Below are 25,500 nucleotides of genomic sequence, written 5' to 3'. Positions count from 1 at the left end.
GTCCATATTAAATTGTCTACTGAAGTGGGCCAGATTGTGTTAGGCCAGTCTATCCATTCATCTACGCTAATGCCCTTTCTGCCTCTATCCATTTCAAGAACTGAAAGGGACTGGAGAGAAGAGGACAGGGCCCAGGAGAAGAACAGAGAAGGGAAGGAGAAAAAAGGAAGGGGAAGGTGAGAAAGGAAAAAAAAAATTAAAAGTGGAAAGAAAGGGGCTAAAGAAAAATGGAAAAATTAAAGGAGAGGAATTACAAACCTGGACTAAGTGGAGGAAGTACATGGGTAGACTGTGATACATGATGATGTAATTATTTTTTGGGTTCACTATATGCAGTTAACTACCTTGTTATTTCAACATTTGTCATGGTTTTAAATGAGCAATTTTGCAGCACCTTCTGTAAGAGAAACACGGAGAAAACAAGGCTTAATGGGATGAAACGGCATGCCATGTACAGTACACAGCAGCAGCTATACTGAGGGGCCTCTGTGGTAATGAGCTTGAGGTGGTGAAAACACACATGCATGAGTGGACACGCACACACGCACACCACCAGTGTGCTGAGACACTATCAGCATGGCTTCATTTTGCCATTACCACTTTTAAGTGTTTGTTGCTATGGCAACGGTGTGATTTATTTTCCAATTAAGAGTTAGTGAACTTGCTCACTTACAACCAGTAAAATCAAGCTGCACATAAATTACCTTCAAGCAAAATGTGGTCTATTTGCCATTGTAAACAAACAGAATATCACCATCTTGTATCTTCCAAACAAGTAAACTTCTGCATCAAGAGTTTGCTTCTTTGTAAGTTTATTGTCTAAGAACAAATATTCTCTAATAACTCTGTGCTACAGCTAATTGGCAATTAATGTGCTCGCAAAAAGAAAAAAAAAAAACGACAAAATTCGGTGGGCTTCACATCCAATAACAACCGTTTTCATCCATCTAGCTTAAAATGAAGATAAACAATACACGGATGGATGAGAGAGTCGGCAGGCAGGTGGGAATGTAATGGAATCAATTAGGCAAACACTCATGATTTATATTCTGTGTTGATAACAAAGAAAGCTTAATTTACTTTCTTTTCCCCTCTTACCGATATCATTTATTTCTAATGTTTATGCAGTGATAACATATGAATCCCATACCCTCTTGTGACAAATGCCAGCAATTCTTGTGTCTATATTTCCCTGTGTGGATGTATATTGTGTATGTGAGTGCGTAAAGCAGAAGTAACTGTTAATGATTAACTCTGATCATAAAATGTTAATGCATATATTAGCACTGATTCATAAACATGAAGGCTATTTCTGTATGAATCTGGTTGGAGTAGATTATACTTTCTGTCTATATGTGCGTCCTTGTGTGTAATTTCTCTTCATGCATACATGAAAAATGTTTGCATATACATGGACGTGTGGATGTGAAAAAAAAGACCGTTGCTTGCCTAAGTTTGCAAATGGCTGTCTAACATTCTTCTGTAATGAAACCTCTCTGTTCTTCTTTCTTTTTTCTATTCCCCTCATTCTCTCCCTCTCTCTTCTCTTGCTCTCTGCAGTGTTATTGAGAAGTAGAACTCGTCTGGCCCTCATTAATGTCCCTGGCATTCGCTTGGCTCTGCATCTCTCTTTTCTTCTCCCCAGCCTCTTACAGCTTCATCCCACATTCTACCCATGCCATCCTTCGTATGCGCAACACTAGCAGGCTTCAACTGCAATTAGCACCTGTGCCATCAAGCATTCACACACACACCCACACCCACACACACACATAGAGCAGAAGCATTTAGGTCCAGATCTTTTTTGTGCCCAGCACTACTCTTCCTACCCTTCACCTGTGCAGCTCTCTCAGTAATGATGGACTTGTTGGACAATAATTAAACAGAGTTAATAAGCATTCACTTGGTCCAGGAAAACATTTGGATGCCATGTTCGTTTCCATTAGGTCATTATTACAGACCTATCTACTTTAACCTTTGTGGAAGACGGGCATAATGCAGCACCAATGGTGTATTATCGTATTTTATGACCTGTTCGGTTTTGGTTGTTATGGAAAATAGATCGGTGATAAGGTTAGATACAGTTAAAGACTAAATGGCACTTTGGTGATTAGGTAAGATGAAGTCCCACATGAACACTGATCAAAGTTTTCCTTTGTTTGTGCGATGTGATGTGATGTGATGTGATGTGATGTGATGTGATGTACTGGAAGCCAGCCATACAAGGATTGTGTACCGCAGTGTGTCGATAATTTCTGTGGCTTTGTACAATCTTATACTGTTTTAGGCGTTAGCCTGCAAAGGCTACGAATTGTCCCACTATCTTATTAGCTCCAGTATGAATCTTTCATTTGGGCCTCTATAACAGGACCCCTTAAACTAGGCAAAGTCATTACCGTTTTCACTTTTTCAATCTCTCGCTCTTTTCATGTTCTGAGATCACTCCTTTATCCCCGGCGTTCTATTTTTCATCACAACTTTATCCTCATTCATACCCTCAAACACTCTTTAAACTTGAAGAAATGAGACCCACATCTTTTGAAAAAAATAAAAAATAAAAAAAAGAGGAACTACGTCTGGGGTGATCACCAGAAAGTTTCTGACATGCAGAATCACCCTTAAGCTGGTGCTGAATGTTTTAGAGCAGGCTGGTCTCTTTTTCTGAGGGGGATAAGACAGCTCTTGTGTCTGCTTGTCTGCTGGGGCTTTGGAGGTAGACGTAGAGGCAGCTACCTGTTCTGCTCTCCCCTCTCATCTCTTCACACTAATTAGAGAGAACTGGGGTTTAAATCTTAGTGGGGACACACATCGGGACACACATCCTTTGCCTGTGCACAGGTGGGTGTGTGTAGTTATGTATTAATCAGAGTGTTTTATAAAGGTCCTGTTTTTTGTCTAAATGCGACCAAAAACATATTTTTAGGTCAACATTTTATTGGTAAGCGATATGCTGGTAGAATACAATGTACTGGCTCTGTGTGTGTGTGTGTGTATGTGTGTGTGTGTGCGCATGTGAATAGTGTGCATTGCGGTGGCAAGGCACCGCAGGCGATGATAAGGAGGGGGCTTAAGCAGTGGGCTCTCTAGGCCTAATCACTGCACACATTTCAAAGGCGAGAACGCCAATTAAAACTGATAGGGCTCAATATGGGCTTTTGGGCTGCCACAGCGAGGAGCAACACATCCAACATGAAAATCAATCGGTCCCCTGTCTCCTGGTCAGGAGAAGCGGTTTGCTAGCCTGTGATCTGAGAGGAGCCTCTGATTAATGCACAGGCTCTACAAGGGGCTGGAGCAGGGGCAAGGGGGAGAGACTTGCGGGGTCACTGAGAGAAGACAGAGATTTGTGAGTCCCCAGTCTGCGTGTGTGTGTGTCGGTTATGTTGAGGATCAGAGGGTCTGTGATCTCAACTTCTCTCAAGTAGGTGGAAAAGTAAGTGAGGGGGACTTTGATATACTCTCACTGAGCACTTTTTTAGGAACACCATACTGTTACTGGTTAGTTCCTCCCTTTCTCCGTGGCACAAGATGTTGGAAACATTGCTTTGAGATTCTGGTCCATTTTGACAGGATTGCATTACGTCATTTCTGCAGATCTGTTAGCTGCCAATTTCCCATTCTCCCACATGAATAAGATGTTATTCATGAAACCAGTTTGAGATGACTTTAGCTTTGTTGTGTGTTATCATGCTGGAAGTAGCCATTAAAAGATGGTAAATTGTGATCATAAGGGGATGCACATGGCCGGCACCAACACTCAGACTGTGTATTGCTGTGGCATTCAAACCATTATTGATTGGTACTGAGGGGCCCAAAGTGAGCCAAGAAAGCATTCCCCACTCCATTACACCATCACCACCAGCCTGGACTGTTAAACAAGGCAGGTTGGGTCCATGGATTCATGCTGTCGATGCCAAATTCTGACCTTACCATCTGCAGCCTCAGCAGAAATCCAGATTCATCAGACCAGACTACGATTTTCCAGTCTTCAGCTGTCCAGTTTTGGTGAGCCTGTGTCCTCTGCAGATTCAGATTTCTGTTCTTGGCTGACAAGAGTGTTACACAATGTGGTCCTCTACTGTTGTAGTCTACCCACCATGCATACAGATATGAGTGTTATCACCTTCCACCAGTGCTGGAAAGTAACAAAATACAATTACTGTAGTAATTGTATAGCTGATAAGTACTTTAACTAAGTACAGTACTTAAGTGTTCTACTGCTTTACACTCCTACTGTATAACATTTCAGAGGCAGATACTGTACTTTACTGTTCACTTTTCAGATTTAGATTTTACATAAAAATATGCTGTTAAGGACAAAACCAGTGGCTTTCAACCTTTTGCATTTACAAAAAAGCTGTGTCTAATAGGGGCTCCTTATCATATTTCTGCCACACAAATGATTTCTTCTTCAAATTTCAGAGATAAAAGGAAGTAAAATTATCCTAAAATTCAGTCACACACACACACACACACACACACAAAACAAAGATTAAAGAAAGGTTAAAAAAAAAAACAAACAAACAAAAAACAAAATTGTCTAAAGAACTTTTTTTCCCTCTAGTTCCTGGTCCCATTAATCATCTCACAAACATTCAGATTTATATTTTGACCCTTTGAAGTGGACCTGAACCCTAGACTGGGAACCCGTAAAGTAGGTCTGCCTTGACCAAAAGTAAAAAGCTATAATAAAAATCTAATAATGTCATATATAATATCAGCCACAGAAGCAATTTCTCTACTTAGATTACATTTAGCTGATAATACTTATCTGCTTTGACTTAAGCAGGAGTTCGAATGCAGGACTTCTACTGGTATATTTGAACAGTTTTACATGGTTGTACGTTTATGTAATAAATGATCTGAATGCTTCTTCCACCGCTGCAACCTCCTTATCTAACTCTCAGCAAGGAAGCCAAAAAAGAATATTTCCCAAAAATAATGAATGATGATGACTTTAATAGACATAGCACTGAAACATAACAGTATATCAGAAATACAATTAAGGTGACATTTGTCAAACAATCACAGAGAAAAGAAATGACAATACACTTCACCAGCATTTGTAAACGTAGCTAATTGTACAAGGAAATCAATAAGAAGTAGTGGAATGATTGAAAATGACAGTACAGCGCTGATTCAAAAGCTCTAGCATATGTTTCAGAAGAACTGATTTTTTTTACTTCAATGGTGTGTGTATGGTTGTTGCTGTGTTTATGTCACTGAAGCAAAAAGCACAGGCTACACGGGAGCTGAAGGTCAAAGTGAGCAGTCTTTGCCACCATCCACAGTATAACTGCTGTAGGTCACACTGTGCCAAGGCAATATCAGGTGACGTCCAATAGCCTGTGGTGTCTGTGTGCCTGTGTGCTCGCATGAATGTGTGTGAAGGCTAATACGCTCTGACAAGCTGATAACATATTTCTTGTCATATCATTTGACATCATTAACTAATAAAGATTGATTGTCCTCTGTTCCCAGACAACGAGTGTTTGTACTATTGCCCTGCTGCCATCGTGTGTAAGTGTGTGTGTGCGTGCCTGTGTGTGCAAGAGAGAGGAAAAGAGAGAGAGAGTGGAAAAAGGGAGTGTTTTTAAAAGGGTCAGGGTTTTCCTCTCCACAGATCAGACTCTGGCTGGACCCAGTCTTGTCCCATGATGCTTTGCAGGCGGAAGTTTTGGAAATACTCCAGCCGATGGCTGAGAGAGAGAGAGAGAGAGAGAGAGAGAGAGAGAGAGAGAGAGAGTGAGAGAGAGAATTTAATATAGGATGCATAAAACCCACACATGCATACATACATTAGCTGTGCATGTCATTTTTTGACTGTAATTATCTACTCAGGTCCTGGCTACCACCTCACAAATCTAAAAAGTGCAAGTTATTAAAAAAGTGGACGTGCCAATACTTCCTTGCATCCAAGCTTGTCCTTCGAACACTTATAAGTCTGACTTAAAGGGGCACTCCACAGATTTTACACATAAAGATCAGTTTACTCATCACAAGAAGTATTACTCAGCCTGTGAAAACACTTGTGTAATGTCCTCTGTGGCTCTGGAGGGAGACAGTTTGTGAGTGTGAGAAAGTAACGTAGAACATGTCACCAGGGTTATATTGCCTTGCACCTTCTAGTTTTCTCAACTTCTTGTTTTTTACAGTCTACTAAACTGCTGCTACTTCCCTTCAAAACAAAACAATGTCTGTGTAGTTGACCTACATGACCTCAAACAACTGTACACATAGGAGTCAGCATACTCACAAGTTGGGTTTTTGGCCTTCTACTATCTCTGCCTTTGGAATGGGGTAGAGAGCCTCATATGTACGCTTCTCTCCGGAGCCATGGATGGCGTAGGAGTTCATCTTGTTAACGTTAGGAGGGAAGTACGACCAGGGGACAAGAGCCTCACCCATCCACCTGTTCCCTTTGATTGTGGCATTAAACACCATAGGCAATTGTTGCTGGAGAAAAAAATAAGGAGAAAAGTAAGAAATACTTATCAGCTAATACAGAAAAGTCCCCTCAATAACTCCCTTGATGTCTGCGTACCAGGAATGCTTGGCCGACTCCTGACAGCAATAATATCAGGTGTTGTCCATGTCTAAAATGAAAACACAGAAAAGATGTCTCATTGTTGTACTGTGTACTGTCTATAAACATGTGGCCACAGGCATGGATGGTACAACAGCTTAGATCTGTACTTACGGACAAAGCTCCACTTCCAGGTAATTTTCTGTAGTACTGTCAAGGAAGAAGGACTCAACAACTGAGGAGATGAAGAAAAAACATAAAGATAAGATACTTAATCTTAGATTAACGCTTAAAAGGTGTTATTAACCTTATCAGCACCTATTCCAGGGAGAAAAAAAAACTATAATTAAATCATTTGAGTCATTTATTTTAAGTTACAGTTTAACAATGTTATGCAAAAGGAAGAGATACATAAACTTTCAAATGAGATATGAGGACCAGCACACCCGCTAACCTGGCAGCGTGCTCATTATCTACCTAGATTATAATGGGGTTGGTTTCCTATCTAATAACTAACATTAATGAGGCCAAATATGTGGGGCTCATTAACCAGAAATCGAACTTACTTAAGGTCAATTAGATAGGATTGTTACTACTCAACCTCATTACAAGGTTTAATTGCTGTGTCACCATAATAATGATGATGCAATTACTATTATGGCCTCATAAACAGAGATAGTCCCTAGTCTCTCAAACCTCATTGGACTATGGTCATAATTTTATCTCAGCTTGCAGAGCATCCTAAAATTACATCTTTCACACTAATTCATGACTGAAATTACATTGTTATAATAACTACAACTATTGGGGGGGGGGGGGGGGGGGGGGGGGACCACAGAACAACATCATGCAATCTATAACAGTAGGCCATAAATGTGACCTTTGTGAAGTTTCTAAAGTTCGGTTTGAAACAACACTGTGGAGTCTGGAGTGAATCACTGAAATAATTCCACACTTCTTATTGGATAATTATAATCAGTTAAAGGAATAGTTCAACATTTTGAGAGCCACACTTCTTGCTGAGAGTTAGCATTAGGTGAGCTGACTGATATCAGGCTCATAGCCAATAAGCATATTTCCCAAAATGTTAAACTATTCTTTTAACTAGCCACACAAAAACAAGTTATAAAGTGACTAATTAAATTAAGTGATAATTTTAAAATTCATTATGTGTTGTTATAAAACAAACACTTTCTGTGCCAATTACACTTAAAATGCTAATTAAATGAATGGTGTTTCTTTTAAATTGTACTTTTAGTTATTCAGTTTGCTAATGTGACTTCATTTCACATTCCATTAAAACACTGACTTTATCTTCTTTAAGATCACACTTTTACAATCACTTTATATGCAGACATTCATCATGCATTTGTCAATGAATCTCTAAAAGCTCTTATCTAAACAGTATTTACATGTCTAGAAAGCTGTTTAGTGCAGTACCACAGACAGCATCTCTGGGCCCAGGCTCCTAACTTCTTACCCACCTTCATAATCCCATAGTCCAGGGAAAGCCTGACTGGGGGGCCCTGCAGGAGCTGCTGGGTCATTGAAGAAGGGACCAAACACCTCAATCTTCAGCCCTCCTTGTCCAGGGGAGAAAAGGATCCTGATCGGGTCATGATTCACAGGATCGCTATCCCAGGTGTGCTGGATAGCAAACTCCATTACCGTACGAGGGCTGAAAGAAAAATGAATTTAGAATGAAGTTTGGTGTGTTTGCACAGTGACACAGTGCAGCAATGCATTGCAAACTTACAGAGCTGCACAGCACAACAGGATGTGGATAAGTGTCATAAACTGTAGTCTACGAGTTACCCCCATGTTGTCAAAGGCTTCCAAGACTCACTGGCTAAAATACTGTCAACTGTGCACCAGCTGGGTTTGTCATGTCCTTATATACTCACTGTTCGGCTGCTGAAGCAGTTCGTTATCAGTTTATGTCCATCACAGTTTTGTTACTCAATAACCTGTTAAGATAGTAAACTTGACTTCCTAACAGAAGAAACTTGGAACTGTCAAAGTGAACTTACTCGATATGTGGTTGTGGTTTCAGATTAGAAAAGGTTTGGATTCTGGACAAACAGGCGAATTAACCTGACGACGGTATTTTCCAGCAGAAACATTAGCATAACGCGCTCATAACCAAAATCTAATTCTGTTGGCAAATCATGTCACCGGCTGACCGAGAGCTATCCAGCAAATTTTTATACCAGTACATATGTTACGTTTAGACTAACCAGACGAGCTAGCCGTGGTGAAGACATAATCTGTTTACACTTTCCAAAACGTCATATATGATAACGTTACTCAAACCGAAACTAAACGTTTGGATAACTTTAACTGACACATCCTTCAAAATATTCCCGACTGTAGTTCCCCATACAGAGCGGAACCTTTATTTCTCCGTGTTGTACGGAACAACTTCAGCGGAGCACATCTTCGTTATCATTGGTTGTTATTTGTTTGTTTTAAAACGGACGGCGGAACTGAAGATTATAACAAAAAGTCCATTCATGACTTTGTATTTTAAACTACCACCTGGAGGATAATAGATTTATATAACGCATAAGCTGAGTTGTGTTGCAAGTCAGCCATTTGCTCAACAGATATACAGGTTGTGTTTGCTAAGCTTAGCTGAGATTGATTAGCCGTACCAGCTAACCCCTAGCTGCACCAGGTAACCGCAGGTAATTATGCTAATAAATGTTTTTAGCAGCTTTGTAAAGTCGTTAGCTCAAGTCATGTATTGTTGACAGATGGATTTTAAACTAATGGACTGAAACGTTACTTTGAAAACAACTAATTATTGAACGAGCGAACAAGTTGTAGCTGCTTCTGTTTTATTATTAATGTTTAGTTTGCGAGTTAGTGTTGATCGTTTTCAACCTGCCAACGCAAACTGTCTTGTTTCTATTTAGAGCACACCCTCAGCATGGATGCAGAAGTAGACTTTTTGCGTGATCAAGGTAAGGACAAATCAGAGAATTAAGCGCCTGTAGATCACCAGGTCTACCTGGATACTAACTGGCCAACCTAAAATGACCTTGAAGTGTTCAGATGGAGAGCAAAAACAGTTGTACATTTAAAATAAGCAACCATGACCGTATGACATCTCTGAGAGGCCGTGTTAGCCCCAAACATGACGGCTCAACACTTCATGATGTCTAGGTACATCATAAATCATCCTAAATAAATATTAAAATCGACCTCAGTTTGTGGTGAATGTAAACCTTCTTAAGAACTTATAATTGCTTATATCTTTCCTACAACTGACAAAAATCTTAAAATGACAAACATATAAATCATAGTTAATGTGCTCTTTTAAATGATAGCACAGAATACAATCCAGAACACTCAGAAAAAAGATGTATCCAAGACCAGTTGCTGATACTGCAGTATTGATCTGGTATTATGCAAGCTGTTCATGATAGTGTCAAATCCAAGAAACCCATCAAAACCTCTTGAAAATTTTGATCAATATGCTTTTATGGCTGCATAAAAGTAGAATTAGATGCTCACGCTCAGATTTTTGGGTTGGTTACGACCACTTTCTTACCTAGAAGGTCTCTCATGATTTCATATCTTTGTGTTTTTCTTTTTCTGCTTTGCTGGGTTCTTCTCACAAGTGTCCCATTCTGTTTCTCCACCTATCTTGTTTGCTGCTTTCTTTCTTACTTAACATTGTACGACCTCATACACTGTCATGTGTGACCTCTGTATAATTTTTTTCTCATCTTTTAAAAGTTCAGAATAAGACTAATTTCTAACCTAAGTTTTGGCAAAGATGCAGTATGTCCATGATGTGTTCAAGATGTTTGCTGTTTGATGTTTTTCTTCTTTAACTAAACCTAATTGGTGAACGGCACAGGTAGGATCCCATTTGTGAAAGGTTGCATTTTCAAAATTGTGCAGTTTGGTGTGGAAACTGAAAACTTGCCACCTCTGAATAATTTAGTATGTATGCTTACTTGTACATATACTTGTATATGTTTGTTTTCAGTACACAGGTTAAATTCTGCTCTCAGCCAGTATCAACACGGGCAGCCCACATCATCTCAGGTAAAAAGGGATCATCATAAACCTCTATAAAATGACAAAGATTTAGCTTAACTAAAAAAATTTTTAACTCATTATTTGCTATGTTCAATAAACATCTTGTGTTTATATATTTTATTTTATCAGAAAGTTTTTCAACAACACACTTCGTACATGTATGGACATTTTAATTAATAAGTAAGCAAAGAAAAAGCACTTAGTATAATTAATTACCATTGTCCAACCCCATTATGGTAACCCTCTCCACCTGCTTTTCTTATGCCCATCAGGTTGAGGAGGCACGGCGGGCCGAGTCTCCTGCGCCCTGGATCTCAGACAGAAGGTCAGGCATGACAAAACCATTTCTCATATGACCGTGAACGTATTCTTGTTGTAAGTCCGAGTTACAGGGAAAACAGCCTTGTCTTGATAGGGATGCACTGGACAGCAAATATTTCTTTCCTCAAGTGACATCATCCATCTGTGTTACAGTATAATGGCTCCTCTGATAGCAGAGTATGATCGGCACATGGATGAAATGACTGAGCAGCTGCAGAGATACCAGGTGAGAAACATTGAAACAATGGGGCACACAAACTCAGTTCTGACAGTGAAATGAAATGGTGCTCAAACTCAAAAACATGGGAAATGTCTTAACTTCATCTTCTGAAATGTTGTAAATATACTCCAGATATATGTTGATGTAATGGGATTGTATAACTGTAAGCTCTTGGAAAAAGACAGACCTGTGTGATGAATATATCTTGATCTTGACATCCCCACTATTGTATTAGTCATGTGTTGCTTTTCAAATGTGCAAATCTGGGCTCAAACTTGATTCAGGTGCCCTAAAATGTTTTTAATTTTTCTGCTTGTTAAAATCAACAGGCGATGATGGCAGATGTCAAAGTGAAGTTGGAGAGGGTTGTCAAGGAGAACGAAAGGTCTACTTGTCTCAACACAGGAAGAGTTGTAACACAATATTAGACAATAGTACAGATGTATCACATCAGTCCGTATCAACCAAACTTTTCCTTTATGAGAGATGCCATTAGAGAGTATCAGATATTTTATTTTCTAAATTAAATTATTATACATTGATTGACTATAATTGTAATTGTGTGTCCCAGACTAAATAAGCTTACAGTGAGTAGTGTGTTAATTTGTTTGGTAATTAGTTCTTTGTTGGTAATCAAGGCACCTAGGTCATTTACATTATAGCCAGATTAAATGCTCGATAAACAGTAATCAAGGTTGTGGTGTTTTATTTAACATCAAAAACTATCTCCAAATTTAAAACTATTTCTATGAATTACCCCTTTGATAACAGCCCTCATTATCAACCCCCATCTTTCCCAGGCTGCATGCGGAGCTGAGGGAGTCTGTTGAGAAGCAATTGCATGCTCTGCCTGTGGGTTCAGGAGTGGAGGGCAGCACACTGGAGGAGGAAGCAGTCATCAAAAACCTCCAAGAACAGGTCCAGCTGTCTGAACAGGTCTGCATATGTGATGTCTAAATCTTTGTAGATTAAGTCCACTATTACAGTTATGTGCTTATAATATGGATATTATTTGTAGTGGTGCATAAGAAAATGCTGCATGAAATACACTTGTTTGCTGTCTTACGGCCAGGGTACACACCACCCGGCTGCATTGTGTTCTGGCTGTGTGTCCACTGGGTCTGTGTCTGCTATCTTTACACGGCAGGTCTATTTTTGCCAGAAACGTGAGGTGCTGTAATTTTTAATGATGCATTGCATATGTTACTTTGTCTTCACACAGCAAAACTTGCATTTTCATGTTTGTAGTCAGTGAAAGAGAGAAAGAAAAGCAGACAAGGCAGGGATGGAGGGAGATGGCCATTTAAACCTCCATTCAAACCTCAGTAGAAAATTAATGTGCAAAAATTTGAGTATGATCATTTAAGTAATTTTTCAAGTATGCCACACACTCTATGGCTGAAGCTTTTCAGTCTGAGGATTTGCTTTACTTTGTCATATATGATAGTAAACTGAATTTGCTGCAGCTGGGTGCTGTGTACAATTGGAGTTACTGCAAGTTAGATTAGAGAGTCAGTATAATTTTATCTCTGTGCATTCAGTAGTGAGCGGGGGAACTAGCCCCTCTAGCTTTGTCAAAGGTGATTTTAAATTGTTATATTTACATGTTGTATCTTGTGTGTTTTACATGTGCAGCAACAAAAAAACAACACATTATAGTTTACTGGGTAGTCAGGTATTCCAACTTGTGCTCACTACAGACAAACCGTCTTTTTTTGCCTCTGTTTTGGCTGGACTGTGTAAAATGCACCTGAGTGCTGAAGTTTTCCTGTTGGCTCTTTCAAAATGATTTGGAACAGTTTCTGTCATGTCATCAGAGGGGTGATTAAGGGTAGTGTTACTAACTTAATGTCTTTGTCGCTAGATTTACCAACTTTTCAGACCCTTTTTTAGCAACTTTATTTCAAAACCAGGTCCAGTGACACGATGGAGTCATGCGTATGCTAATTAGCGCGTTGTGTCATATATCTACATTTAGAGATTTTTCGTTCAGCTTTTATCTGCTTTGTGTACCTTTCATTTGGGTCACAGCCAAGTTATTAATCTGCATTAACATTCTAGACAAATGCAAAACTAGCATTAGTTGTGAGCATATGTAATCAACCCCCACCCCTTGCAGTTAGTCAGTCCCAGTTAGCTCATGCACTGAGCTATTAAAGCTATTACAGCTGGTCCCTGTGGCTCGACACAGCACTGCCCTTACAATGAAGTTGCCATTTTTGCACACACTCATAACTGGATAAAACCCAGGTGATTTTTGGGTTTGGTGTAGACTCGCTCACTTGCCAACACGATACAACCTGAGAGTAAGACAATTTTGGAACTGGTTAGAAGGCATTATTTCTCTCTGTCTGAGTCCTTCCACTGTCTGTCTTTACAAAGCACAAAGGTGTTTGATGTTGTTCTTCTCATGTATCTCGGAGAAAGAAAGCAACAATTTCTTTAGAATCCATAAATACGTTGACGAGTGTGTGCGTGTTCATTTTTACGTGTATATGCTTAGGAGCGGGCGCAGGCCATGGAGCTGTGGCAGACGGCAGCCCAGGAGCTGGACCGCCTCCAGCAGGTCTACCAGAAAACCATCTCTGACGGACAGATCCACGATGCTCAGAGACAGCAGCTCAAGGTTCAGTATTCCCACTGTAACACGAAGAGCCAGCAAATTATGAGAACATCGTTTCACCACTAGATGGAGCCATTATTATAGGAATAAGGTTAATTAGATCAGTTTGGCCTCAGTTAATGCTTGATTTAAGCATGAGGTAATTACAAGTGGTTAATTTTTATTGAATATCCCTTTTTTCCGTCACAGGATCAGCTTGTTCAGTTCCAGCAGCACTCACACAAACTTCAAGTAGCCAATCAGAACCTGGAATCGGTAAGTGACGGTTAATTAAAAGTGTGTTAAATTATTGCCTCCTAATTAGCCATGGGATCGAAATGGTGTGCACTTTTCCAAAATGAACCTTGCTTTAATAATTAATCTTGTAACTAAGTAAATTGGTTTCGAAATCACTCTGGTAGTCAGCCAGAACTGTCTTGGTTGCATAATGGACTGTCAGCTTGCTCGGTAATCCTCTAACTACCTAAGCTTTTATTTTTTTCACAGCACTAGTCTCTCTCTCTCTCTCTCTCTCTCTCTCTCTCTCTCTCTCTCCCTCTCCCCTTCTCTTTCTCTTTCTCTCTTTCACTTATAGTCAACGATACATACTTCCAGCGCCGATCTGTTTCGACTCTATTTAGAGAGACAGCTAACCTGAGTGACGCTCAACTTTACTTGGAGATTAAGACACACAGCAAATTTTGCTTATTCTCTCAAGAACCCATGAACACACACATGTATACCTGGTGCTCACTTTGGACACAATACAGTGTGTGAGGAGAGAGTAATACTATACCCATCTGATGCATTTTTAATGAGAGGGCAAGCCTTTTTTTCTGACTTCTCATACAAGCAGCTTTTTTCAGTCACTGTATGTGGGAACGATTGACTTTGTAGCAGTGGATGAGTGACACAGGCTCCTTAGGGGTTGATCTATAAGGACTTACACAGTTTGGAGAGAGACGTTTTAGGGAAAGTTGGTTTTGAGATAAAGTTTGAAGTGTGTATTTGAAGTCATGCCACACAAATGGCAGTCTTGTCTTTCTTGCCACACACAGACTAACCAGCAGTTCCTGAAGACAGTGACAGAGCAGAGCACAGAGATGGAGGAGCTCCACAGCCAGCTCAGGTGACTAAGCTGGCCAAATAAGGCCGCTATAAAATTCAAAATGGCAGCTGGTTCTCTATGTTGTTATTTACTTGAGCTATTATTTTCTCTCTCCTCTCCTACTGTAGGCAAGCCAAGGCTGAACTGAGGACAGCCACAGCCAAAGTGGATGAGATGACCAAATTGGTGCAGAATGTCCAGGATCAGATGCACAGACGGGTGAGGGAAGGAAAAGAATGCGTAGAATAAAAATTGTATTGCAAAAGAAATTTGGTTGTCCACCTAATGGGACCGGGGAAGGTAATGGAGAGCTTGATCAGGACATGTCATAATGAACACATACTGGGGTTCATCAGTTGATTCTGTGCGTCAATCACTATGAAAAGAATGTTGGGTTTTGTTTGTTTTGGCTATTGGGCATCACTTTGGGTTATCATGGCTACCTTTTATAATTTCAGATGTTTTTTTTAACAAAGCAATGAATCCATGTAAATAATTGGCAATGAAAATCCTGGTTTCTTACAACCTTGCTCTGACAGCCATGCGTGTATGCATTTAGGAGGAGCATGCTGCAGAGGCTCAGAGCCGAGAGGAAGCGGCAGACAGACGGCTCCAACAGCTACAGACGGCCTTGAGCCAGCTAGAGGCCAGGTGAGCACATGTTAAACTGCTGCTTCACCTTTAAGCACTCCTCCAGTCTCTTCTGACACTGTAGTATTTTAATTAGTGTAAATTATTAGTGAAATTTGAGGAATCTCAGCGTGTTTTGGAAGTGGGTCTAGATCACAATCTACACATGATCACAGCACATTCTGTTTTTCAAAGTGACTTTCAACAAAAACAGCAGTTAAACTTATGGTAGTTTTTTATGTTTGAATTCGTGGAGTTATATGGGTCTGTTCCCTGTCTGTCCCCCTGCTGCTGGTACTCACACCTTTTCTCCATTGCCAGACTGAAGGCCTCATCTCAGGAGGCAGAGTCCTTTCGCAGAGAGCAAACTGTGTGGGAGAGAAAGTTGGGGGAACTCCAATCACGTTGCACCACCTTAGAAGAAGAGAAGTATGAGGCCCTGGCCAAAGTCAGAGAGAGCGTTCAGGTCGCCGAGGAGGCTACACTGCAGAAGGACCAGGTGACCATAGTCACTCTGTCTTTGTCTCTTCCTTTATTACTCTGTCCCTTCCCCCTTTGTTTTAACCGTTTTCACTGACCGAGCCTTCCCCTCCGCCTGTTAAGCTCTACTATCATCTGACAAGTGGCTGCATCCCTTCAGCACTATAAAACTTTGCCCACTGAAATGCGTATCTGTGTCTGCCTCTACCCTCTCCCTTCAGGCCTTGTTAAGAGAGAAACAGAGGTTGGAAGAGCTAGAGAAGACAAAGGAGGCCATCAAACAGCTGATCCAGGACGCTGCAGTCCGCACCAGAAAAGAGGTGGGGAGTTTTGCATGGCTCTCTGAGCAAGAACTGGGGGGGTGTTTCTGCAGAAGTTAACACTGAAACTCTTAGACAGAATGGTAGCTGTCTGCAGTAGGCTTTACAATCTATTTGGTCATCAGTTACAAAATATTTCACAAGCCACAGCTTATTCCACTAAATGCCCCCCATGTTATTTGCGTGTAGCTAATATCTGCTTTTAAGCTTCTGAATGTATCTTCATTTCAATATCACTGACATCCTCCGCAATACTGAGAGAAAAAGAAAGAAAAGAAGAAGAAAAAATATTTTCCAGCCCAACAGGTACTTTATCTGATCTAAACTACAGCTGTGCTATATAGTGGATATCATATCAAGCACTGAATGACACCAAATATTTTTGGTGCCAACTCTGTATACTAACTCAAAGAAATAAATATTCATAAAAATAAAAGAAACCACAGAATTTATGATTTAAATTAGAGCACAACCTCCAGCTGTGCCAGTTCCTCAGCCCTGGTATTATTTATTTATTTATTTATTTTTAAACACATGACCTACTAAGCCAGAAGCAAATCACTGCTCTTTCCTCCTGCCTAACCTCAGTCAGGGACATGGTGATTAATGCTCTATTAATGGGTCTTCTTCATCAGTCCTTTCAACTGCTTAATCCTGTTAATGAGGCCTAGTATGACTGCATTGCTGCCTGTCATCTTAGTCTCTCGCTGGCCTTCAGCAGAAGATGATATTTTAGAGATTAGCTGTTGATGTGTAAGACCTTGTGTAAATTAGGGACCTTACCTTGCCTATGCCTTTTTAACTTCCAGGTAATTTTGTCATGGAGTTGGAGGTTAAGGTTAAACATCGCAGCCAAAGTGAGGCAGTTTTCTTTCACCTTAATCTCCTCTCTCTCTCATCTTCATTTAAAGCCATTCAGTGTTGACATAAGTATGTGTAATGAAGAATTAATCCCCAAACTGCTTACACTGCTAGTCAGACTTACCTGAAGACTTAAGTACCACTCAGGCAGTAATGCATGAGGGGTGGAGTTTCCAAAAATAGAAACGTGATCTTAAAAGAACCCTGCAGTATTTTGACCATTAGCAGCGCGATGTAGGCGTGTTTTTAAGAGTGGGACCCCTTTTTTGTTTGCATCTTGTGCAGCCACACAGGAACGCACATTAATGTAGGTCATATGCCACACAGTCCTGACAGTTGTTTCTCACTATTCAAACATTGGAAACACTCCCATAGAGGTAATGAAGAAGAAAAATGCAAGCCAGCAGACTTAATCTATTTGATTTCCTGAAGATGTTTAATTTCCTTGCACGGATCTAGCGGTACATACAACAGCCTGAAAATAGTATAGTGTTGTGAATTTCGCCTTTCATTATCACTGACTATTTTGGGGAGCATTTTGCCTTTTTTTGATAGGAGACAGTACAGAGGTGACAGGAAATCAGGAAAGAGAGATGCAACAAAGGTGGACCTGAACCGGGGATGTTGACATTGCACAGTCAGCATCTGAAATCCACGACCACCAGACCGACAGAAGCTAGCATGACTTCTTACACATAAATTAAATTTGTAAAATAAATCCTTTCAGAAATAATACATTGTAAATGAGCCACTTGAAGGCTACTATCTTATGATATCTTAAGTTATCTGGTATTTATTGAAATACAAGGACAGCATAGTGCACTACAACAATACTAAGACTATACAGATTACAAACAATACTCTGCAACATTGCTATAGTAATATTTCTCTTCTTCCTTTAAACTATTTTGAAAATGCAAATCAAAAGTTTTTCAAGTCAGTAAAATCATTACAAGGTTATAAGTATTAAAGGCAAATGCTCCTTGGTACATTGGAATACTTCCATCCTAAAACATGCTCCACAAAGAAAATCCTCACAGACTTAAAGGTGTGGACTGGAAATGTTGAGGTGATTTTATTAATCTGAAAGTGCTGCCCAGTCACAAGTCTGGATATAGATAACTTTCCTCACATATGCTTCAACTCAACTTTTAAACTTAAGCTGCTAAGTCTCCAACTCAAGTATCTTCTTTTTTTGTTGAATAAAAGTTACTGTCTATCTAACTGAAAGAAAAATAAAAAGCAATTACACTCCTCAGATCCCTGTAGTCATTGCCCATATTTGAGCTGTGTGACTTTATCTATAACAGGTGGAAAATGTACGCAAGCAGTGCAACGTTCAAATCCACCGTATGGCCGAGGAGCTGTCTGCGCTGCAGCTGGTAAGAACTTGTCCGCTAAGGACAAATTCCTTTCAAAATCACACAAAATCCTTTTTTAGTCTCTACCTGTCTACTCATCTTTTCATTCTGTCTCCAACCTTCCCTTTTCTTGACTCTCCTTGTTCTCTCTCTCTCTCTCTCTCTCTCTCTCTCTACCTCTTTGTTTAGGAGTGTGCAGATAAAGAGTCTCAGATTGAAAGGTCCCTGCGAGAGAGAAAAGCTGCAGAGGAGGAACTGGAGAAGGTATCTCTGAAAGTAACAGTGAAACCACAAGAGAGAATCTGCTAAAGCTATATCCACAGTTCAGTGTTTGGTTATATGGTTTATATGGAACTGACTCAGACCATGCTGTTGATTGTTTCAATGCTGCCTGTGGTGTTTTTGTTCTAGTTGTATAAGGAAGGCAGGGCAGAGCCAGAGTTCAGGAAGATTGATGCCCTTCATCAGAGGTGTCTGAATGCAGAGAGAATGAAGGAAGACATGAGCCTCACGCTACAAAGCACCCAGAACAAACTAAAAAAAATGGACATGGAGTAAGTGGAATAGTGAATACTTAGAATTATTGGCAGTAAGTTAAGTTCTCCACCTTTACTCTATTCCCTCTCATATCCAACTCAGAGTTGCAGGGGATGTTGCCCATGTGGCTCTGTCTGCTGCCAATTATAATGGTAATTTGAAAATAGCATGTTGTTCGTGTCTCTGTCTTTTTCTCCTCATTCTCTCTGGATCTCTTGATCTGTCCATTCATCTGCAGCTACAGTGAGGAGCTGTCCCGGTGCCAGGAGGAGGTGCGGCGGCTGCAGGGCTGTCTGGCTGAAGCTCGGGACGACTGCGTTAGTGTCAGTGAGGAGCGGCTCCATCTGCAACAGGAGAACTTGCAGCTCCGCAGGGAGATGGATGAGCTGCGCAAGGCCACCCTGCTGGTCCAGAAGAAGGCCAAACAACAGGTAACTTAATAATAAATAGAAACAGAAGGGAGTGAAGAAACAGGTGCTCTCTGCACGAACAGCCAGAAAAGACTAATTTAAATAAGAGTGGAGATGGAGTTTGGTAGTAAACGAAATGACACTGCAGTGGGTGAAACAATACAAGGCTAGAGCAGAGTGCCGACCTATGATTAATGATGAACAGGAAGAATGGAAGACTGTGGAATAGACACAGAGGACGAACAGTCTGCTAAAGGATTATTCAAGTGATTTAGTAATGCTCTTCCATAAAGTTAGGGGAACTGCAAGAAGCAGATTAAAACAAGGATTAAGAGTCTACGAACATTTGCAAAACAGAAAAGTTCAGGCACTCATACGTGGTGGAGCTGCAGTAGTGATACATGCTCCAGACACAATGTGCACTCTAATTAACCTGTCCAATGAGGTGCTGAAATCTTGTCAAGTCAAAGTCTCATCCAGGGCTTTGCCCCCCAACCCTCTACATTTAAAAACCTGTACCTACATGGTTTCCAGCCCAGATCCATCCAATCCTACGCTTTAGGCATTGCTATATAATAGAACTAAACCATGTCTATCTTGGTGTGTTAGCATGCTAACATTTTCTAATTAGCACAAACACAAAGTACAGCTGAGGCTGATGGGAATGCCATTCATTTTGCAGGTATCAGGTCATAAACAAAAGTGTTGGACAAACTGACATTTTGACGGTGACTAGATGAAACGTTACTTACAAGTCTTCCTGAGGGGAACATGAATGTATGTACCAAATTTTAGCCTCATGGCGGAAAAGTAGGAGGTCAGTCCATCTACTAAATGAAACATCAGTTCTGGGTACCATAAATATCTTAATTAAAATCCATCAGCAAAAGCCAGAAAAGTCAACCTTATGTTGGTGCCAAGAGGGGTAAAGACAGGATCACCACAGCCAGAGCGATTCATCCTCTAAGGACCATTACTGTCTAATATACAAAAAGTTCATGGAAATACATCTAACAGCTGTTGAGATATTGAAAGCTGCAGGGGAAGAAAAATGTATTTGCTTAGGCTGCTGATCTGAAGTGTTTATGAGACATCCATTTGGATTAACAGCTGGAAAGACATTACTGGAAGAAATACTTATATAGATATAGGTGGTGGGAAAGTTGGCTGGAGTTAAAGACAGATAAAGATGGACAATAAAAAACATGGTTCATACACAAGCCATGCTTCCATAAACTGATGTTCCATTCACAAACCTCCTCACTCTGCTATCCCTCTCCAGGTGTCACAGATGGAGCAGGAGTACAGCCTGAAGGAGCAGGGACTCGACGCACGGGTGAGGGAGCTGGAGGAGAGCAGCCGAAGCTCCAATGCTGATCTGACACGTCTCCTTACAGCACAGCAGAAGAGCACCCAGCGCTGGAAGGAAGAGGCCAAGAACCTGGTCCAGGCCTTCGAGACTAAAATCAAAGACCTCAAGTAAGAGCTCGTAAAGGTAGATTTAATATTACTGCAGAAAGGAGAGAAGGATACGAAATATGAGCTGAGAATGTTAAAGTAGACGGGGAACATAAATGAAAAAATTTGCCTAATCTAACAGCAGTTATTAATGTGGATTTACTGGGTATTTTCCTTGTGTAGATAAATGTGAAGCAATGTGGAGCTGAAAAAGAGCAAGCAGGCTGAGCACACATTTCCTGCCTAAATACACCCTGCAATATGAAGCATACAAAGATAACCAGTCTAATGGAAACTAGTTAGTAACTGATAGACTGTTGTTTGGGCACCAGAGGTTCTGATCCCCCATGTGAGACTATTTTAAATAAGATGAAATGTATTAATTAATATTTAATACAATACTGTTTAAAATGGAACAGTGTCTTTATTGAATAAGAAAACAATCCTTCTGATACCTCACTGCCTAAGGACTGTTTTTTTATTGTGAGTTTTATCACAAACACTGGATCAAAGAGTAAGCAACAGCTAAGGTGGAGCACCAGAGATTTTGATAACAGTTGAAACAAAAATTGACTTACCACTTGGAGTTGTTTTGCCCTCAGCGACAGCTGTACTACGCTGAGATGTATTGGAAATATTGAACATGCTGAAACACTTGAAAATAAAGCTTTATAAATGTCTTTGTGTCTCTGTGAGAAGCAGCTCGGCTCTTATCGTTTTTTTTCTTGTTTTTTTAAATGTCTATTTCAGGGCAGAACTGAATCGGCAGAAGCAGCGTTCACACGAGCTAGAGATGCAGCTTGAAACTGACCATAGTACCATTGCTGAGGTATGTGCAACAGATACACACCACTTTATTTCTTGTACTGAAGAATTTACTAAGATGAGATGGTGAACAATCCTCAAAAATACTGTTTTTTAAGGGGAAGTGTAAGATGTTTGTCCTGCTGAGTAGGACGCTGTCTTCTACCTGATGGGAGGAGTTGACTTTTGCTGTTCCTTTTGTTGCACCTTTTCAGCTAATGTTAGCTTCTGCAAATGTCAGGCCTCCTTTGTAATTGCACTCAGACAAGTAGGTTAAAAAAAGGCAACAAGCATGAGGCATTTTACCGGAAAACTGCAACATTAGCAAGTGGCATCGTGCAGCTTGACAAAGAGAGTTGGGAAAAGTTTAACTTTATGCAGTCCAGGCTGTGCAACAACTTTGTACTGCCTGTACATGACAAATAATACATATTTATTTGCAAAAGGGATGAAATAATTGTGATGAAAATGACGGGAGCTAGCAGACATCTGTGATTCTTGGCCTAATTCATACAATCAGACAATGTGCAATGAACTGAAGCAAGTTCAGAAGCAAAGGAACGATGCTAATTAATAATAGAAAGATTCACGGACAGTTTCTGCTTGTTTTTCAATCTGATGCCCACATCTGTGAACACCAGCCAGAAAAGTATGCCTGTGATAATAGATAGTGATAATTGCACTATGTATTCCGTGGTTCTTGAGTGCATTGAAAATAAAAGCTTTAACTCAGGAACTTTCATGTAACTACTTGGTGTTTGTGTGTGTGTTTGTGCAGTATGAGAGGCAGCTTGCAGAGTATCAAGAGAAGACGAGTCGTCTCCAGAGACGACTGACACAAGCTGAACAAAGGGCAACTACTGCTACACAACAGGTATGGGTATGTGCCCTGTGTAGGGATGTGGTGTCATGGTGTGACTCTTACATGGAAAGATATGTACTCTTCCTGTTTCCTTGTTATCTGATTGAATACTGAACTTATTTATCTCTTGTACCATTTTTTTTAACAGTTGAATATACTGGCATCGCAGAAAAGGAAAACAGCCACAGTTGATCCAGACACTGTATAATGGTTACTTGTCACTGTGATATAGGAAAAATCGTGTAGCACTTTGTTCTTTTTGTCAGTTTGATATCAGCATTTTGGCCAAAGGCATTTGAGAGCAATGTTCTTGTCAATGATCAAGTGATTTAATGGCAGCAACATGTTTCAATTTTATACACTAATGTTGCTCCAAAAATTCTCTGGTGAATTTTACTTGTCAGGATGAAAAGATGTGTGATGTATTGTGTAAAATTAACTTTTTTATAATAATAATATTAATAATAATAATAAACACATTCAAAATGCACTGTTGTCTTTATTGTATTTATAGGTATAGAGGTTTATTGGAATTAAATACCTCTTATGTGACATGTACTTGATTGCATTTGGTTCCTCTGTCTCAAAAGAAAAGAAAACTCCTGATGAAAACTCAAAACCAGTAGCGTGCCTTTGTGTGGTTGCGTTGCATGCCGGGACAGAATTTTGTTGCTAGGAAACCGTAAACCTCAACTCTACCTTACAACACAGAATATATTGTGGAGCTATACTAAAAACATTTCGGAGCTGAATATTTAATACGGTAGGCATGTTTGGATACCTTTTGAAGATAATGCTTATTCAGTAAGACAACGTTCACAGATATTAAACAAGTTGAAAAGTTACCGTTGGGTTCCGCTTAACATGAAGTTACGTTAACGCTACCCGGTTTAGTTAAGTAGGTAAACTCAGCTAGCTAAAATTAATCTCGTCCACAATTGTTGTTAACACAGAAATGCTCGTATGCGTTGTTTGCAGCAAACTCTGTGCGTGTAGATAGATAGATAGATAAATAAATAAATAAATAATGTCATGGGGTCACAAATAGAGCCAAAGCTTCATTAGCTACCGGTAATGTCATCTGCGTTGCTAAATAATACAGTTTGTCTTTAGTTTGCTACTTGGTCTTTGTGACAGTGACTTCACTTGTAGCACAGTAATCATAATAATAATAATAATCATAGTAATAATATTCATTATTATTATTATTATTATTATTATTATTATTATTATTAGTGGTAGTGTACCTTCTACCCCTCCTCTGTCCTGCTGTCCCTTCACTACCCCAGTAGTGGCCTGTGAGGATACATGCCATGGCCTCTGCATCTCCGAGGGCCTCTCTGCCGAGCCACCCTGGCCAAAGCAGGGAAAATGAGTCCAGAGGTAGGTCCAGCTGATACAGGGCTTTTTAGATGTTATGAAAATGTGTTGGCTAAGTATGTCATGTCACAACTCTTTAATTAAATGTAAGTAGTAAAGTCAAATTCCACTTGTCATACTATCCCAGAGCGGCTTCACAAGCTCCCTGAACTACAGAGCTCCACCATCCTACCAAGACCTCCTGTCCATGTTAAAGACCCACAGGTAAGACTTGGCAAACTGAGACAATGAAATACCATCTACTGTACGTAGAATTTAGTACTTCCCATACTATTAATGTATATAAGACTTGGCTCAAGCTTCAGGTAATTAAAGTATATAGAATTGAATCTTTTGTAGATGTCAACTTCTTTCCCCTAATACAGGCTGTGCTGAAGAGACGTGTGAAACGGAAACATCCGAGTCTCAACCACTTAAAAGCCCGTGAGCGGATGTATTTTCCAGGCTGGTACACTCAGTCACCTTCACCTCATCAAACACAGCAGCCACAGAGGCACCGTGAACGATTGCCTGTTCACCTACCTCCTCTACAATCCACTTCCAAGGTCAGTGACAGATATGTATGAGAAAAAAATAAGCATTCCAAAAAAAAAAAAAATCATCTATAGTGCATGATGGACAGGTTCCTCAAAAGTATTTTTGCTATGAAGTTAATTCATAAAACTAAGATGAAGTAAATGCTAAATTCCAAGACTATTAGTAAAAATGTGGCAATCAGACTTCAAGGCTATATATTCTTCTGACTGAAACAGATGACAAAACATAGTGTTAATCAAAACGGTATTAGGGAAAATTAAGCTTTTCATGAAAACGGTTGACAAAGCTTTTTTTAGCCAAAAAGTTATTGTTCATTTCCTTTAAAATGAGCTACTTGTACAAGAAAATTCATCTTTGCTTGTGTGTCTGAACCACTCCTGCACTCCTCAACTGTCCCAGAATGTGGTATCAACCCCTAGTCTCCCCGAACGGCCCTTTTCCATAAAGAGAGGTGGACATCTGGATTCTCCCCCCAAATTTCAAGTTTACGAGTACAGTAAGGATGACTTTTTGATGATCAGCCCTGACGGTGTGGTATCGGTGCGTGAAGATGAGCTTGATTTTGTAACCCTCGAGCGCTGGGAAGAGGAGTACAACTGCTACAGCAAGATCATCCGCATCCCCTTCTTTGCCCTCTTCAAAAAGTGGAAACCTTTCTATGTCTGGCGCACCAAAGTACGTGCCAAGAAGATTCATTTGGCCAGGGAGTCCCTCCGAAACCATTTGTTCATTGCCAGTCAGGTATGTGACTGTGTGTGTAAAACAAGTGACTCTGAGGTTTACAGCTTGGAATTAATGTCATTAGTATGGATATGATGTTGTTATTAACATGTGCAAATGTTCCACAGTCTCTAAGTCCTGCACTGATAGATATCCGGAAAATGTGCTACCAAATCAGAGACACAGGCTTGTGTCACATGGAGAAAAAACACACTTACACACTGCAGGAGTTCAAGGACACCCAGTTCAAACAACTTCAAGAGGTGCAAATGTACATTCCTACAAAAACTTGTGCATTTTGTAAGTCTTT

General features: G+C 40.1%; 3 protein-coding genes across 7 annotated transcripts in view; 2 read left to right on the top strand and 1 right to left on the bottom strand.

Moving 5' to 3' along the window:
* Positions 1 to 4,942: 4,942 nt before the first annotated feature.
* c4h4orf33 (chromosome 4 C4orf33 homolog) lies at positions 4,943 to 8,908 on the bottom strand. 2 transcript variants are annotated; one of them, XM_041037080.1, is made up of 6 exons: positions 8,557 to 8,908; positions 8,011 to 8,204; positions 6,701 to 6,761; positions 6,545 to 6,596; positions 6,257 to 6,456; positions 4,943 to 5,699 (listed from the first exon to the last, which is right to left on the bottom strand). In XM_041037080.1, exons 2-6 carry the CDS (start codon positions 8,189 to 8,191, stop codon positions 5,603 to 5,605), a joined length of 591 nt encoding a protein of 196 aa, XP_040893014.1. In that variant the 5' UTR covers positions 8,192 to 8,204; positions 8,557 to 8,908; the 3' UTR covers positions 4,943 to 5,602. The 2 variants fall into 2 exon arrangements, with proteins under 2 accessions (XP_040893014.1, XP_040893015.1); XM_041037081.1 differs by lacking the exon at positions 8,557 to 8,908 and adding an exon at positions 8,431 to 8,524.
* On the top strand, positions 8,383 to 23,043 carry sclt1 (sodium channel and clathrin linker 1). 4 transcript variants are annotated; one of them, XM_041037078.1, is made up of 22 exons: positions 8,383 to 8,405; positions 9,445 to 9,492; positions 10,527 to 10,585; positions 10,852 to 10,904; positions 11,054 to 11,126; positions 11,450 to 11,505; positions 11,921 to 12,056; positions 13,624 to 13,746; positions 13,933 to 13,998; positions 14,781 to 14,851; positions 14,959 to 15,049; positions 15,390 to 15,481; positions 15,782 to 15,959; positions 16,162 to 16,260; positions 18,432 to 18,503; positions 18,672 to 18,746; positions 18,894 to 19,036; positions 19,258 to 19,450; positions 20,712 to 20,908; positions 21,638 to 21,716; positions 22,470 to 22,565; positions 22,702 to 23,043. In XM_041037078.1, the coding sequence occupies exons 2-22, from the start codon at positions 9,459 to 9,461 to the stop codon at positions 22,759 to 22,761; spliced, it is 2,046 nt and encodes a 681-aa protein (XP_040893012.1). In that variant the 5' UTR covers positions 8,383 to 8,405; positions 9,445 to 9,458; the 3' UTR covers positions 22,762 to 23,043. The 4 variants fall into 4 exon arrangements, with proteins under 4 accessions (XP_040893012.1, XP_040893011.1, XP_040893013.1 ...); XM_041037077.1 differs by lacking the exon at positions 8,383 to 8,405 and adding an exon at positions 8,990 to 9,213; XM_041037076.1 differs by lacking the exons at positions 8,383 to 8,405; positions 9,445 to 9,492 and having other exon boundaries at positions 9,522 to 10,585.
* Positions 23,044 to 23,508: 465 nt separating this feature from the next.
* Positions 23,509 to 25,500, top strand: part of dnah6 (dynein, axonemal, heavy chain 6) — a 46,272-nt gene continuing 44,280 nt past the window's right edge. The window contains 6 exon segments of the mRNA XM_041035640.1: positions 23,509 to 23,514; positions 23,846 to 23,936; positions 24,061 to 24,177; positions 24,273 to 24,478; positions 24,870 to 25,211; positions 25,319 to 25,453. Of these exon segments, the coding sequence (XP_040891574.1) occupies positions 23,509 to 23,514; positions 23,846 to 23,936; positions 24,061 to 24,177; positions 24,273 to 24,478; positions 24,870 to 25,211; positions 25,319 to 25,453 (897 nt within the window).

The sequence above is a fragment of the Toxotes jaculatrix genome, chromosome 4, assembly GCF_017976425.1.
Source record: "Toxotes jaculatrix isolate fToxJac2 chromosome 4, fToxJac2.pri, whole genome shotgun sequence".
Classification (NCBI taxonomy): domain Eukaryota; kingdom Metazoa; phylum Chordata; class Actinopteri; family Toxotidae; genus Toxotes; species Toxotes jaculatrix.
Note: the sequence above shows the minus strand (reverse complement) of the source record. Positions and strands in the feature narration are given on the sequence as shown.